We start from the raw sequence: 16,461 nt of genomic DNA, 5'->3' as shown, positions 1-16,461 counted from the left end.
CTATATAACCTTTGTGTCTGAAATTCTCGGGGTCTTCTGTTTATGCAGCCAGTTCTGCCCAGAAGTCCAGCATATATGCTTGTTTAATAAAAGCCTTTTTAAATCTCTTCAGTCTCTGGCTCAAGTCTCTGCACTACTAACGGAGGGCCTTATCCTAAAAGGTACCTTCATTTGGCGCAGCCGAACAGGGACTTGATCTACAGACTTGAGCCTGTTTGGCACGATCGTCTCCCTCGGAGGATTTCAAACCTTGCCTCCTATGAGACCCGTAATAGCCGGCATTAGCCTGATAGTTGATCAGGAACGGTTTCTCGTCGAAGACAACGGATTGCACCTCGAGAAGGAACGAATCGGTGGAGATTTCTGGCTCCTGGTTTTGTTGTGCCGGTACCGGACCTGTCTTGGTAAGTGAGAAGTTGATTCCTTCTCTATCCTGTCTCTATCTCTTCTGTCTAGTAACTTCTTAATCTGTTGTGAAGCACAGAGAGGTATATAGGATTCTGGTTTCTGGAAATTGGAACTTTTGTTGGGTGCATATATAGATTGTATAATATGGGTCAGAACACCATCGAGCCCCTTCAGATCATGCTTAAACATTTTACAACCGCCTTTTCTGGCGATTATGGTGACCCTAAGATGGCAAAGTCTACCCTCACTAAAAACAACAAACACTAGTGTTTGGCTTTAGGGATTGCAATGTATTTTGCCTATGATAAATAAACTAAGGTATGCTCATTAGTTCTGAATTGGTTCAGGCTTTTACACAGTCATGCTTGGACTGGATTAACTCTCCTCATCTTATGGTTTAGCACCATTTAGATCAATTCAAAGCAACAAAACAAACACCCAAACATTTTCCCTTTGCCCTATTGCTTTTCTTCCATCTATGTCCTCTTTCCTTTCCTCCTTGAAGTTCTTTTTTTTTTCTCTCATTGTTTCTTATACGTTTAATTCTGGGTTTGTAGAGGTTTTTTTGTAATTTTGTAATTCTTTACTGTTTTCTTCACCCTTATTTTTATTGTTGTCCGAGGCTTAGTATTTGGAATTTAATCAACTTTTTGTCATACTTGTCAAATTAATAAAACAAAAGCTCTGGGGACACCTGACAAGACACAGAGAACAAGAAATTGGTGATGTTGAGAAATTACCCGGGGAGATGGAAATAGCATTTAGGTTGGAAACCTGGGAAAAGTTGGTAAAGCAAGCCAGCATGATTATTTTGCCGAAAGTTGCAGACAGGATAGTGTAAGTTGCTTAACAGGGTAAAATGCGTGTGGATCTAGCCAGAATTAAGAATGTGAGTTCGCACTGATGAACGAGAATAAGGACTGTGATTTTAGATATATGTTGCGTGCAGTGGATTTGTTACAGACAGTGAGTAATTTAAAGAAAGTTGAGCCAGATAGTTTACGTGTTCTCGCAGTTGTCAAAGTGTGTCTGCTGGTAATAAAAAAAGAAAAAAAAAAAAAAAAAAAAAGCAACCGTTTATCAGACATGTGGGGTTTGTGTTGGGCACATCCCTGCCTTTGTATCCCAGTGTTGGGGGATTTAAAGTACAAGACTAACAATGATAGAGGTTAAGTATCCATATTTTTCTGAAAATTGAAATATTTGCTAAACATGGGCTTGATAATTCAAGTTCAAGTTTCAAGTTTTATTATTATTTGATGAATCGCCTATACAAACATTCTAAGCGCTGAACAAAAAAAAAAAAAAACATTTTAGAGGACAAACAATTTTAAGACACAAGTACAAAGTTAAATAACAAAGTTTTTAAGAGTTTTTAAAAGAGATAAGATCTTTTTCTTTTCTGATATAAAGTGGCAGTGCATTCCACGTTTGTGGCGCTGTAACAGAAAACATGTCATTTCTTCTTGTACCCACAATTTTTAAGGAAGGGACAGTTAATAAGTCTTGTGATGATGATCGTAGAGAACGAGGGGCATAATAAGGAATGATCATTCTAGACATGAATTGAGGCTCATTGAAAGCTAGAACTTTAAAAACCAAGAATAATATCTTAAAAGTAATTCGGTGGCTAATAGGTAGCCAATGGGACTTAATCAATAGCGGTGTAATGTGGTCAACTTTTTTTTTTTCCTTTATGAATGAGTTTTATTGATAACGGATTATCAATCAGATTCTAAATACAATTGGAAACAGAAATACCTTTCAAATAAACTTGGTAGCTCAAACTCCAGAGGAAGGGGGTAGTTATTATGTAAGGACAGTGCAGACTAAAGTAGCTACATCTAGTCTGCAGCAGTGCCCACTCCTCAGAGCGTAGCGGGACCCAGGTGGCAGACAAGGGTTCCAGGTCTGCCTGCAGGGAACATGGCTAAGTGACCTCAGGGGTGGTGTCACGTTAAAATGTCTCTTCTTTTCCTTCGCAGTCATACATACAGAGCTGTTCTGGACCTGTTACAATGAGTCTTTTTCTACCCAGAGAAGGAGGACAATGTTCTGCTTTCAGTAACCTTGAAATGACCTTGCACTTAACATTTAACATGTTTCTTTTTTTTCCTTTGAATTGACATTGCCATACTTCAGAATATCTCTATATTTAACATTGTACACTGTATCTTACTTTACCTAGTAAGTTTTGCTTATTTTTCAAGATTGAAGCACACCCTAGCAGTTGCGTCCCTGTCTGCCTTATGAATGTAATTGGCAGGGCACCAAGCCAGAGTGATAACATTCTTACGTTTTCTCTTTCGGACGTTCCAGTAACCAATTAGATGCCTTTTATGATTATGTGATTATTATGCCATGTGCTATATCACACTTTACTTTGTCACTGTGTGCACCCAATTATGATTCGTGCTATGATGGATGTTTGTTTTTGTATCACTGTGCATTTCTCTGCAGATCTAAGTTCAGCTCTGAATCCTTGCCAGCTGGAAGAAAAGTTCCACGCCTTTTGTGTTTTCTATGTTTGTTTATGCCCTGTAATCTTTGTGTTGTCTATCTGTTTGGTTTGTGGGGTACCCCGGGGAAACCAACTATACCATTGGCCATTTTTGGAGATTTTTCTCTCCCTTTTTGCATTTTTGTTTTTTTTCCTATCTAAATTGCCTTTCTAGCTGTTCACGCCCACGCTGCCCTCTGGCGCCAGCGTTCCTTCCTCACCTCCTCTGGATCCCCTATCCAATACCACCAACTCATCCTGGACCTTTTGGATGCTATCCTGCTACCCTCCAAAGTTTCTATCATGCACTGCCGGGCCCACCGTCGCCTCCGTGATTTCATCAGCCGCGGTAATGCCTTGGCTGACCGCTCGGCTCGCCAGGCGGCCCTCCAAGGTCCGCCCACACCCCCTCTTCTGTTATCCCTTTCCTCTCCCCAACCTTTCCTTCATTCCCTTTCCCCCCAGTACACTGACTCCGAGCGCAAGTGGGCCACGCAGCAACCTGGCCATTGCACCCTCCCATCCGGATGGATTACTATACCTTCCTCCCACACATCCACCCCCCCTCCTGTACGTCCCTCAACTCCTGGCCCTCACTGTTGTCCAACGTGCACACGATTTTTCTCATGCCAGTAACCCAGCTCTCCGCACTCTTCTCCGACAGAATTTCTATATCCCGAATCTCTCTCAACTCATCTCCCATGTTCTGCTCCGCTGTGTCATTTGTCTCTGACACAACCCCTCTTCTGTCAGATCCCCCGTTCCTGGTCACCAGCCTATCGGTTCACACCCCATGCAAGTCCTCTCTACTGATTTTACCCACTTGCCCCCCTCCCATGGGTTCCGTTACCTCCTGGTTTTCATTGATTCCCACACTAGGTGGCCAGAGGCCTACCCAGTGCGCACAGAGAAAAGTAGGGAAATAGTAAAGGCTTTACTCCGTGACATCATCCCTCGCTATGGCCTGCCCCTAGTGATTGGCAGCGATAATGGCCCCGCCTACATATCACAAGTCACACAAGCTGTCTCTCAGGCTCTGCAAATCACCTGGAAATTACATGCGGCCTATCACCCCCAGAGCTCTGGCCAAGTTGAACGCATTAACAGAACTATTAAAACCCTCCTCGGAAAAGCGGCAGAGGAAAGCCGCCTGCCATGGCCCAAACTGATTCCTTCTGTTCTATTTCGCATCCGCTGTACCCCAGGTAAACGCAATCGGTTGTCCCCATTTGAGCTCATGTATGGCCGACCCCCGCCGATAGTCAGCCCAGACCCTGAGTCTCTTGAACAGATAGGGAACGCTATCACAGACGCAGAGATAAAGCAGCTAGGAAAGACCATTATGAAATTACAGAACTGGGTCATTTCTAGAGCCCCGCTGCCAATTACAACCCCTGTTCACCTCTACAAACCTGGGGATCAAGTGTGGCTGAAAGTATGGAAGAAAGAACCGCTGAAACCCCTTTGGACAGGGCCTTTCACTGTCTTACTTGCTTCCCCCACAGCTGTCAAATTGTCCCGCCACGAGTCTTGGATTCACTACAGCCGTGTGAAGCCCGCTGCTGAGTATATTTGTGAAAAAGGGCCTACTGACCTTCAACTGAAAATCACGCGGCTGCCCCACACTCTGGAAGAGTAATCACGCACGTCTGATCCGGAGATCTGACAAGATATTTAATATGAACTCTGTTGTATATATACTGCTTGTGATTTACGTCTTGCCAACATTGTCCATGTCCCCTACCCCTCCCACGCCTGGGTGTGCCCCTTGTGTGGCACTAGTGGACAATGGGGGCAAAACGGAAAATGTTATTAGATTTCAAACTAATTATGAGTGTAAGGGTCAACTAGTGACCCCTGTATGTATATATAACAAGGTTGAATATTCTATATGTAATAATGGAGATTCACAGATCTGTTTCGACCCCAAAGCAACTAATAGGGATACTTGGATAGAGGTCAGGTCAGTCTGGGATCAGGGCCCCCTGATTCAACAAACCCTGGTCACTAATCCCTATGTCCCGGCCTCAGTCCCTTTTGATGCTTGCTATGCCATGGACCAGAACCCCACCTTCCTTGGACGTTGTGGTGCCCTAGCATGGAGGAGGGAATATATGCACAATGATAAATACATGTGCCTGGCGGGACAGAAGCCGTCCTACTGTGAAGGTTCTTCCGAACACTACTACTGTAACTACTGGAAATGTGTATCCTGGGCTACTTGGGGTATGACCCGACTGCCTACCACCCGAGCCATATTATCCAAAGGGGTGACTACCTCTGACTGTGGCCTCCAGAACTGTAACCCACTTAACTTCACTATTCTACAGCCGTTTAAATGGAACCTCGACGATAGCTTCCGGAAAGCTCGCTATCTTATGGGCCTACAGATATATGGTAAAGGCACGGACCCTGGTACTGTCTTGCACATCAAACTCATTGAGAGACACCGAATCCCTGAACAACACAGCATTGTGTTTCCTGACTTTTATGAACATATGAAACTAGACCAACAAGACTTTGTGCCCTCTGCCACCACCCGCAACCTTTTCATACAGTTCGCTGAAGCCATAGGAGCCACCTTAAATCTGACAAACTGTTATGTCTGCGGGGGCACAAATATGGGAGAGAAATGGCCATGGGAGGCTAAACAGGTTTCCATGCTCCGGCTGGCCAGCCTCCCGTCTTTCAACTACACCCCCAACTTACAGCGGGCACCCAGCTGGCCCCTGAAAAACTCCATTCTGGCAAAACACTGCATACAGCGTCTCGGACCATCCTTTACCACTCGTGTTGGACACCTGCAGTGCCAATCCTTATGGACTAAAAACAGTACCTCTCAGCCCGGATGGACTTATTGGACCGGAGATCCTAAGTTAAAAATACCCAGACGATGGAATACTACTGGCAATGCTACCACATTAAATGTCTACCTCAACCTGCCTGCTTCTGCCCCTTGGGCTGCACCAGAAGGATACTACTGGATCTGTGGGAGAACGGCATACCCCACTCTACCCTCAAATTGGACTGGCACTTGTGTTCTGAGCACTATCAAACCAGCCTTCTTCCTCCTCCCGTTATCCGAAGGAGAACATCTGGCTGTCCCAGTATTCGATCAACGGGCCCGTTCTGAAAGAAGCCTGGAAATTGGTAAATGGGAAGACACTTGGCCCCCGGAGCGCATCATTGCTGTCTACGGTCCTGCTACTTGGGCTGATGATGGTATGTTTGGGTACCGGACCCCAATCTACATGCTTAACCGCCTCATACGACTGCAGGCGGTTTTAGAAGTTATCACCAATGAAACAGCTAGGGCCCTGGGAGCCCTGGCCAAAGCGAACACTATGATGCGTACCACCATCTATCAGAACCGACTGGCCTTAGACTATCTATTGGCCGCTGAAGGAGGGGTATGTGGCAAATTCAATCTCTCCAACTGCTGTCTACAACTGGATGATGAAGGATTTGTGGTTGAAGAGGTCATAGATAAAATTACCAGATTAGCTCACGTTCCTGTCCAGACTTGGAAGGGTTTTTCTGCTGATATGTTTGGACTCAACTCACTGATTGGGCCTCCAAACCGGGACTCTTTAAAGCCCTCACCATAATTTTCCTGGTATTCTCTGTCATATTTTGTGTTCTTCCTTGCCTGTTACCATGTTTATTGAAAACCCTTAACCGTACTATTAGGACTACGGTTGACAAAAGTACCACCGCTCTAGTCCTGGCCCTTTCCTCCTATCACCCAGTCCCCACCTCTGATACAGATGGCCCTGACCTCCCGTAGCCCAGCTAGTCAGCTAGCCTACAGAAGAAAAGTTGGGAATGAAGGATCCCTAGCTAGCTGACATAACTGGGTCACGGTGTAGATGAAGAAACTCCATTTTAGATCAGTGGGTCATAATTAGTACAAAGAACAACCTGTGACTCCATTTTATTGCTCTGAGAAATCACGTATACATGCAGGCCTGTTCTTTGTATCTGTCTTGTACCAGGCACGGCCAGGAGGCAAAAGGATGTTGATGTTAGCTAGCCTTGATGTATAGATTATAGGATGGATTTATGGTTTTGTTTTTCTCTCTGCTGTTACCTTTTTGGTCAGAGCTGGTTAGACTGGTTTGGACTGGTTAGGACCCTATATAACCTTTGTGTCTGAAATTCTCGGGGTCTTCTGTTTATGCAGCCAGTTCTGCCCAGAAGTCCAGCATATATGCTTGTTTAATAAAAGCCTTTTTAAATCTCTTCAGTCTCTGGCTCAAGTCTCTGCACTACTAACGGAGGGCCTTATCCTAAAAGGTACCTTCAAATATGTAGGATGTAATATTGTTATCATATAGACTTAATCTCAAGGGGCAGTAGATTGTAAATATAGCTGTAATGGAGACCAACATTTGTTCTTTGAATGCGAGTGACCATACGCTTAGCCAACACTAGTTCATATTTATGATGTTGTAGTACCTGGTTCCACCAATGCCGAATATGAATTAGGTTTGAGGATTTCCAATTGGAGAGAATTAGTCAGTGGCGTACCTAGCATATGTGACACCCGGGGCCCATCATTTTTTGACACCCCCCCATCTGTACAAAAAACATGATTTTTAGTAACAAGCCACACGTCACACATGAGTACCTAGGGAAAGGCAGCATCTTACATCTGCAGTGAGCAGTACAACATCAATACACCCATTGTAAAACTAAACAAGCCAGATCAATCCTACACCGTCAATCCTAACAGAAAACCATGTCTTTCGAACACACAAAAAACACCTTTGTCTAGTATGGAATATGTAATCACAAACTAACCCCTCCCTCTTTTACAAAACTGTAGTGTGGATTTTAGCCACGGTGGTAACAGCTCTGACACTCAGAATTCTGAGCATCAGAGCTGCTACCACCACGGCTGGCGCTAAAAAATGCTCTACAGTTTTGTAAAAGGGGGGATAAAATAGAAATACATAGACAAAGGTTAAATTGAACCAGTAAGATGCTGGACTCTGCATACAATGCAACACCACAGAAACAGTGACACATGTCTCCTAAAGCAATAAATAAATAGAAAATTTTTTCTACCTTTTGTCTTCTGTGGTTTCTGCTTTCCTCATCTTCTTGTAACTCTCTTCCTTCCATCCACTGTCTGCCGTCTCTCTTCCCCTATATGGCATCTTCTCTCCTTCTATGCCCCTTCCAGAAACTGTATGCCTCCCCCTTCCATCTCTCCTTTCACCCCCATTGGTCTGGCATCTCTCTCCTCTCCTTCCCTCTCCCACACCTGTCCTCTGCAATCCCTTTCCATTTTTTCCCTCATTTTCCTTTTCAATTTATTTTCTGCATCTGTCTAGATTACGTTCTTACTACCCTCTCATCAATGTCCTTTTTACTGTCTACCTAAAGCTTGCAACCTCTTTCCCTCACCCCTCCATTGTTTCCCTAACTCAATCCTTTTCTCCCCATCATGTGCCCTCCTTTTATTTATCCCCTCCTTCCATCATGCACTTCCATCCAGCATCTTCTCCCCTCTTTCTCTCCTCCCATTTCCTTCCTGCATTTGCTCCCTTATCTCTCCCATCTGCACTTCCATCCAGCATAGGCTCCCCACTACCATCCAATGTCTGCCATTTCTCTCTTCATCCACCCCTCTTCAATTAGCATCTGCCCCCTTTCTTTCCCTCCAATATCCTTCCCCCTTATGTCTCTCCCCTTTCTCTGTACATCAATTCCATCAGTACCACCCTTCCATATCACCCTGTCCCCTTTCTTTCCCTCCACCACTCTTCCATTCCATCAATCCTGCTCCTTTCTCTCCCTTCATGCAGCAAGGTCCCACGATGACTGTAGCTGCTGGCTGCCAGTCCACTCCACTCCGACGTACTTGCTCTGGAGCGGACTCGTCAGCCGCATGCTGGAAGGTCCCGTGATGACTCGTCTGCTGGCTCTGCTCCGGAAGAAGTAAGTTACGTCGGAGGGGGTGGGCCTGGCAGACGCAGGGAGTTGTGGCAAAGTCCCGCAATGACTGCGTCAGCCGGGTCCACCCCCTCCGACGTAACTTACTTCTTCCGGAGCAGAGCTGGCAGATGAGTCATCGTGGGACCATCCTACACCTCAGCGCGGCTGCCGACTCTGCTGCAAAGAAAGTAAGTCAGAGGTAACGTGACTATTTATTTTTTTCATCAAAAGGGGACATCTATTAATTGACTGTGTATCCTTTCATTTCTTTCTTTCTGCACTCAGGCCCAACAATTGTCCCTTTCTATTCCCTCCCTCCTTCCTTCCCATGTCCATAGTGCCCCCAGTGCCTCCTTCCCGTGTCCTTAGTGCCCCCAGTGCCTCCTTCTTATGTACCCCCACTGCCTTCCAGATTTTGTCCACCCCCAAAGCCAGCCTGCCTGCCTGCCTGTCTACCTATCTCCCTCCCTCCCTGCTGCACTAAAGCCAGCCAGCTTGCCTGCCTACATCCTTCTCTCCCTGCCGCGGAAAAAAAAAAAGCGCCTTTCTCCTTCCTTTCCCCCGGTCCGCGCCGCTGCAATCTTACCTCCTCGTTGCTGCTGCTAATCGTCGCCAACAATACGTCTTCTTTCCGACGTCAGAATTGACATCGGAAAGAAGACGTATTGTCGGCCAATTCTGACATCAGAGAGGACATTCCGGGCCAGCCTGGCTGGCCCGGAATGTCCTCTCCAATGTCAGAATTGATGTCGAACATAAGACGTATTGTCGGTGGCGATTAGCAGCAGCAACGGGGAGGTAAGATTGCAGCGGCGCAGATCGGGGGAAAGGAAGGAGAGAGGCACTCTTTTTTCAGCGGCAGGGAGAGGATATAGGCAGGCAAGCTGGCAGGCTTTAGCGCGGCAGGGAGGGAGGGAGATAGGTAGGCAGGCTGGCTTTGGGGTGGACAAAATCTGTAAGGCAGTGGGGGGACATAAGAAGGAGACACTGGGGGCACTATGGACACAGGACAGAGGCACTGGGAGCACTATGGACACAGGACAGAGGCACTGGGAGCACTAAGGACACTGGACGGGGGCACTAAGGACATGAGAAAGAGACACTGGGAGCACTAAGGACACAGGAAAGAGGCACTGGGGGGCATAAGACGCACCCTAGATTTAGAGGATGAAAACAAGAAAAAAAACCAACATTCTGAACCAAATTCTCCCTGCCAGGCTCTGTGCCATACTCCTTGTCAGCACCCTGCCCCTCTCCCTGACAGGCTCTGTACCCTGTCCCCCCTCTGGTGGTCTAGTGGTAGGCAGGGGCAGGGCACAGGGCAGGCACGCCTAGTGGCCTATTGACAGGCAGGCTGGCCCCATACCCCTCACGTACCCTAAATCATCCCCCCATACCCCGCCAGTACCTTAAATCATCCCCCTACGTACCCCCAGTACCTTTTTAAATCATACCCCCTGTACTTTTTAAAATCCCTCCCTCCCTAGATGGCTATCCTGGTATTTTAAAACATCCACTTACCCGCCCCTCCCCCCCGTATCTTGATGCAATCTTTGGCAGTCCAGCGCTGCATTGGCAGCCTCCCCTGCAGGACAGCCGCCCAAGTCCCCATCTGCCGCGACGGTAATAGGCAGATATGAGCCTCGAGCACACCTGCCTGGTCTCATGCCGCCCGGTCTCAGCTCGGTCCAGTGCTGCGTCGGCCGGAAGTGAAAGCCAGATGCGAGCTCTGAGCGCGACTGCCTGGTCCCGCGCCGACGCTCAAATGGTGCCGTCAACTCCCGCGAGTCTCCCGAGAACCAACAGCACCATTTGGGCGGCGGCACAGGACCAGGCAGGCGCGAGCCCCGAGCGCGGACCGGGGGAAAGGAACAGCAGGAGGACCCGGACCTGGCCGGCTGTGCACTCCCCCCAAGCCGTGCACCCGGGGCGGACCGTGCACCCGGGGCGGACCGCCCCCCCCCTTGGTACGCCACTGTATCTGAGGCCCAGCCATAAGCCAACATCTGGTAGGTTTTGGCCTTGAGCAGACAAATCTGCCCTGCTTTTTTAACAACTCTAGATTAGTATTTTTTGATTTATACACTGTTAACAGTTTTTACATCAAGAGTACTCTTTAAAAAAGCATCTGTAATAGAAATTTATGATTTAATTTGCTTCTGTGAATATATCAGTTTCCAGCTCTAGCAATATATTCCACAGGCCCACTACTCTGTCCTTTCAGGAACTGATCCTTGACCTGTCCATTGCGGCCTTCAGAACTTTTCTAATGAAATTCAGTGAGAATTTATGGCCTGGAGAATGCCTGGGGTATAATTTCGGACTTCTGCTCTGCTGGTTCTAAGCTAACTTGCATCTTATGCAAACACTGAAATTGTCTTCTGTTAGCAAATCTGACATCCTATGGCAGAGTGGTGACTCCAACATAATTGTTCTCCTGTCTCTCCTTTTATGCACCAGCTTTTTTATTCTCCCTCCCCCCCCAAACCCCACTTTCCACTTACCAGACTCGAGCCCCGAGCGCGCCTGCCTGGTCCTGCGCTAACGCTCGAGTGCGCCTGCCTGGTCTCGTGCCGCCCGGTCTCAGCTCGGTCAAGCGCTGCATCAGCCAGAAGTGAAAGCCAGACGCGAGCCCCGAGCGCGCCTGCCTGGTCCCGTGCCGACGCTCGAATGGTGCCGTCAACTCCCGCGAATCTCGCAAGAACCAACAGCACCATTTGGGTGGCGGCACAGGACCAAGCAGGCGTGAGCCCCAAGTGCAGACTGGGGAAAGGAAGAGCAGCAGGAGGACACGGACCTGGCCGGCTGTGCACCCCCCCCAAGCCGTGCACCCGGGGCGGACCTCCCCCCCCTCCCCCCCGTCTCCCCCTTGGTATGCCACTGGATGCTGGAAGGGGGAGGGAGGGAAGAGTTAGCAAAAAACAACAACTGGAGATAGGATGATGAAGATGGAAAGCAGATAGAGATGCAGAAAAATAAATGGAGGAAAACTTAAAGGAAAAGGTTAAAGTCAGAGATGGATGTAGGAGAGGAAGTGAAGATAGGAAAGAGAGAAGAGGCAGATGGACTGCAAGCCCTGGAAAGAAAATTAAGAAAAGACTGAAGAAAGCAGAAACTGGAAACTGAGATAAGCATGAATAAAATGACCAGACAACAAAGGTAGTAAAAATGAATTTTATTTTTAATTTCATGAACAGAAAATGCAGTTTTACTGTAAATTTGCACTGCTTTCTTTTTATATTCCAAAGTATAGAGTGTTGTTTCTCTTTCTCTGGTGTTGAATTGCATATCTTACGAATCTTGAGGTTTAAGTTTGATATTTGTCTACATTTATTTAAATTTGTGGTTGCTTGTAGTTGCGTTTTCCTATGTAGGGGCCTTGTTGTGATATATGCATCACAGATATTTGTATTATATTTAGTGACTTATGAGATAGCTGATGGAAAGGGAGGGTGAACAGTATAGATTGGCTCACCATGATAACCCAAATTTCTAACCTTGGTTTATATTCGAGTCAACTTTTTTCCCCTTTTTTGGAGGGTAAAAATATACCTCTGTTTATATTCGAATATATATGGTACTCAAGCATATTTCCTATCTGTGCCGGTGGGCTCATAATCTATCTAATGAACTGAAGTGATCTAACTATTCAGTTCTTGATTCCACTATTTAATTCCTGAAAGGAATTCAATAAGGAAAATGGTTTAAGACCAAAAACCTTATCTCAGCTCCCAACCTTAATCAGGATAAAAACACAGAAATTCACTAAAGCTTTCCCTTTCACACTGCAAATACTTCAGTTTTATTTTAGTGACCCAAACACTCCCATCCAATGTCAAATTTCCCTATTAAATTAAATCTCTTAAATACTCTCATAGCAGCTCCTCTGGTACACTTTTGCTCTTCTCAACAGTGTCTGTTGCTTTCTCCAAACTATCTCTTTTCAGGGACCTTTGCTGAGTAGGTCAGCCAATAAGAATTCACCTTTCATCTGTATTCAAACTCATGGAAATTGTATTAAAATATATTTTTTAAAACTTAATTTTCTCTTTAAAACACCTCAATACTGATCTTTGACATATGTTAACTGCTACTACTACTTATCACTTATATTGCACTGAAAGGCTTTTCAGTCGACAGGTTCCAGAACACAGGATTGCCTGCTGAAAAAATTAGATGTGCGCAGGGTGCTCCTATGTTATTTGGAGGTCACTAATGAGTAGCTTATATTCTGGCAGGGAAACAGTCTCCTGTTTTCATCAGTGCACATTCTATCAAGAGTGTGGCTTTGTCGTAGGCCGAAGCTCAAGCTGTTCCTCCTGAAGAGATTTGCAGGGCAGTCACATGGTCTTCACTTCACACATTTCCCAAGTTCTATAACTATAACTAGCAATGGGCACATGCTAATTTAGTGAGTCTTCGCTACTCTCTGCCAACCTCATTTGCATAAGCGTTTTTTGGAGAATGACTCGCTTTTTTAAAATCACTGCTATAACACCTGAGACAGCAGCCTGTCAGTTTTTTATGCATTTTTTTGAAAATCTAGTCCTTAGTCTGAATGATATGGCATTCTTAGAGGTGCTTCCTTTGTCAAGGCCAAACTATTAAGAACAGAAGAGTTGCCATACTGGGACAGACCAAAGGTCCATCAAGCCCAGTATCCTGTTTCCAACATTGACCAACCCAGGTTACAAGTACCTGGCAAGATCCCAAGTAGTAAAACAGATTTTATGCAGCTTATTTTAGGAATAAGCAGTGTATTTTCCAAAGTTCATCTTAATAATGGCTTATGGACTTTTGTTTTAGGATGTTATCCAAACCATTTTTAAACCCCACTAAGCTAACTGCTTTCACCACATTTTCTGGCAATAAATTCCAGCATTTAGTTACATAATGCTGTCAGTAGCCTTTTATAAAATACCAACCACCATAAAATTATGCACGTTACTTTAATGGTGGTCATGTACATATGTAGAGTTTGGCTTGTATGAGGGCAAAGCACATAATTACATGAGTAGATGCAAGCTTATAACATATTGGTGTGGGCATTTACATCAGCTCTAGGGATGGTGTCTGCGCCTGCAATATAGGCATTTGCTAGCTGAATTATGGTACTGTTGTATAAAGAAATGTAGGCACCTAGTTCTTTTTAGCCACACTAGAAGTCCTGAATATTGACCTTAACATTTTTTAGAAAACAGCCTAATGAAGAAATTATTTAGACTCACTGGAAACTGGTTCTGGGATACAACAGAAAAAAAAATCTTTCAAACACAAAACATGAAAGATAACTAAAAAAAAAAAAAAAATTCCACTGCTGAGCAGTATTACCAACTTTTGTTTTCTGCAGCTCCAGCTCGAGAATTGCTTTCTTCTTTGATTGTTTCTGCCCCTTCTACAAGCATGAATGGCTATGGACTAGAAATTCCATCAGTGACATCTCAAAGAGGCTATAAACATGAGGATGTGGTATGTATTAAATTTCCCTTTTTTATCTGATAACGATATAAATGGTAACTATGCCTTGTGGTTTAATGCTTAAGAAAAGAAGGACAAGGGGCTAGATTCACTAACCTTCCGATCCGTGAGCGATTGGAGGCAGGCCGACCAATTCACCAACCATCTTCATGCACATTGGGGCGATCGGAGGCACGCGCCTATCTGACGACACGGATTGCTGGGTAGCGTTCCCGATGCATGCATAGATCATCTATTTTGCCTGTAGATGGTCTGTGCATGCGTTTCCTGTCTGTTTTTTTTTTTCCCCCCCTCTTTTTTACTTGCCCTGACGTGTCCCTTTCTGCCTTCCTTCTCCTTTTTGCCTCTGGTGCTGTTCTACTGTTTTACTTTTGTTTTGCTTTTTTTTCTTCGCAAGCCTGTTAAAACCACGGGCTTGCACTGCGGGGAAGGGCAGGAGAGTTGGAGCAGAGAGCAGGAGATAGGGCAGAGAGCAGATTGGGGCAGAGAACAGAGAGGCAAGGCAGTCAGAAAGGACCTGAGTGACTGGTCCTCAGCAGTCGCTTATTTTTGATTGGTCATCCCAGTCGGTGTCCCTCATTTTTTTTTTTTTTTTAGTGAATCGCTGCCTGCCTACATTTGCATGCTGTTCCCCCTCATTTGCATGCATGGATCGGAATCGGATAGGCACAGAGGTTAGTGAATCGAGTCAGAGGAAAATCGGGTCGCAAAAGTGGTTGCAAACTGATCAGTACACGATCGGTTTGCTTAATGAATCTAGCCCCATGTGGTCACGTACCTCGATTAATATTTTGTGGCCATTTCTTCCTGTAGGCCTCTCATACAAAACTCTAATTTAAACTTGGCGATCCCCTTAGGAAATTAGAAAATGTGTAACGGTGTACACTCAAAATGCCAAGTCCTGTTCATATCTACTACACACCATTTGGCATAGAAGTTGCAGGGAGGTTGAGAAGTATGTGAGAGACATCATGATTATCAGGAAAAACAGTGGAATGAAGGTCATTCTGGAGAGAGAAGAGATTATTAGATGAGGTTCTTTGTTAAAGCCGTGCAGGCATAGGAAAGCAGGAGAAGGAGACATGAAGGTTATAGGAGACGACAGAAAGGTATGTTAGCATACCAGACTGGCCATACCTTAGATCTTTGTTTTATGGATTCGAGTATTGTGAATTCTGCAGGTCTGGCTATTCAGACTGACCCAGTTCTTTGGTCAGATCATCACTTAATTAGGTTGACTTTACTACTACTACTATCCATTTAGTCATGTCCGACCCTTGGATACTCTGTAGGCCAGTCCACGCCATGCTTCTCTGTTTTCCATGGCTTCTTTTAATTGTTTGATGTTCATTTAGGTGTCATTCTTGATGGTATCCAGCCAAAGTGCCTTTGGTCTCCCCTGCTTCCTTTTACCACTGACCATTCTGAGTAGCACCTCTTTTTCTAGTGAATTTGCCCTCATCATATGTCCAAAATATGTCAGTTTCTGTCTGGTAATCTTGCCTTCCTAGCTGCTCATGAGTAATTGCCGATCATATCAACCTATAAAATCCAGTTTCTCTGGAGTTGATTTAGAAAAGCTTAAACAATCTTGGCTACCAAAATTGGAAAATTTGAGAACTTTGTGACAGGTACTGTTGAAACTTGGCATGAGATTTTATTTTGGAGAATTTGGATTTGTTGGCATCTTTAAAAGATGTGAGGGTGAAGAGGGATAATGCTGTTCCTTGGTTCTTTGATCAACTTAAAGTTTTAAAGCAGGAGCAGAGATGTAAAGAATACATTTGGTGTAAGTACCTGCAACCAAGAACATCACCCCACTCAAGAAGATACTCAACCCAAGCTTAGTCAACCTAGAAAAGCTGTCATCTGGCATCTCTTAATAGCTGAAACAACTAAGGCTGAACTGACACCCATCGAAGAAGCCACATCAAACTGGCACATGCAAATTATGACCCTGTATTAATACTTAGCAGAAACCAAAAAAATAAAACCTAACACTCGCAACTCCTCCTCCCCCTGTTTACAGACGACCTCAGGAAAAAGAAAAGAGAACTAAGAAAAGCTGAAATAAATTGCTGCAAATCCAAAGATAGGAAGGACAAAGCCCACTGGAAAACCTACTACAGGAG

At 45.2% G+C, this 16,461-nt stretch overlaps 1 protein-coding gene across 2 annotated transcripts in view; it reads left to right on the top strand.

Annotated features, from left to right (window-relative positions):
• Positions 1-16,461, top strand: part of LRRC36 (leucine rich repeat containing 36) — a 668,251-nt gene that overhangs the window by 429,637 nt on the left and 222,153 nt on the right. For both annotated transcript variants that reach the window (XM_033941089.1, XM_033941088.1), the window contains exon 11: positions 14,202-14,320. In XM_033941089.1, the coding sequence (XP_033796980.1) occupies positions 14,202-14,320 (119 nt within the window). The remainder of the gene's footprint in view (positions 1-14,201; positions 14,321-16,461) is intronic.

The sequence above is a fragment of the Geotrypetes seraphini genome, chromosome 4 (assembly GCF_902459505.1).
Source record: "Geotrypetes seraphini chromosome 4, aGeoSer1.1, whole genome shotgun sequence".
NCBI lineage: Eukaryota > Metazoa > Chordata > Amphibia > Gymnophiona > Dermophiidae > Geotrypetes > Geotrypetes seraphini.
The sequence above is the reverse complement of the archived record's forward strand: the minus strand, read 5'-3'. Positions and strand labels throughout refer to the sequence as shown.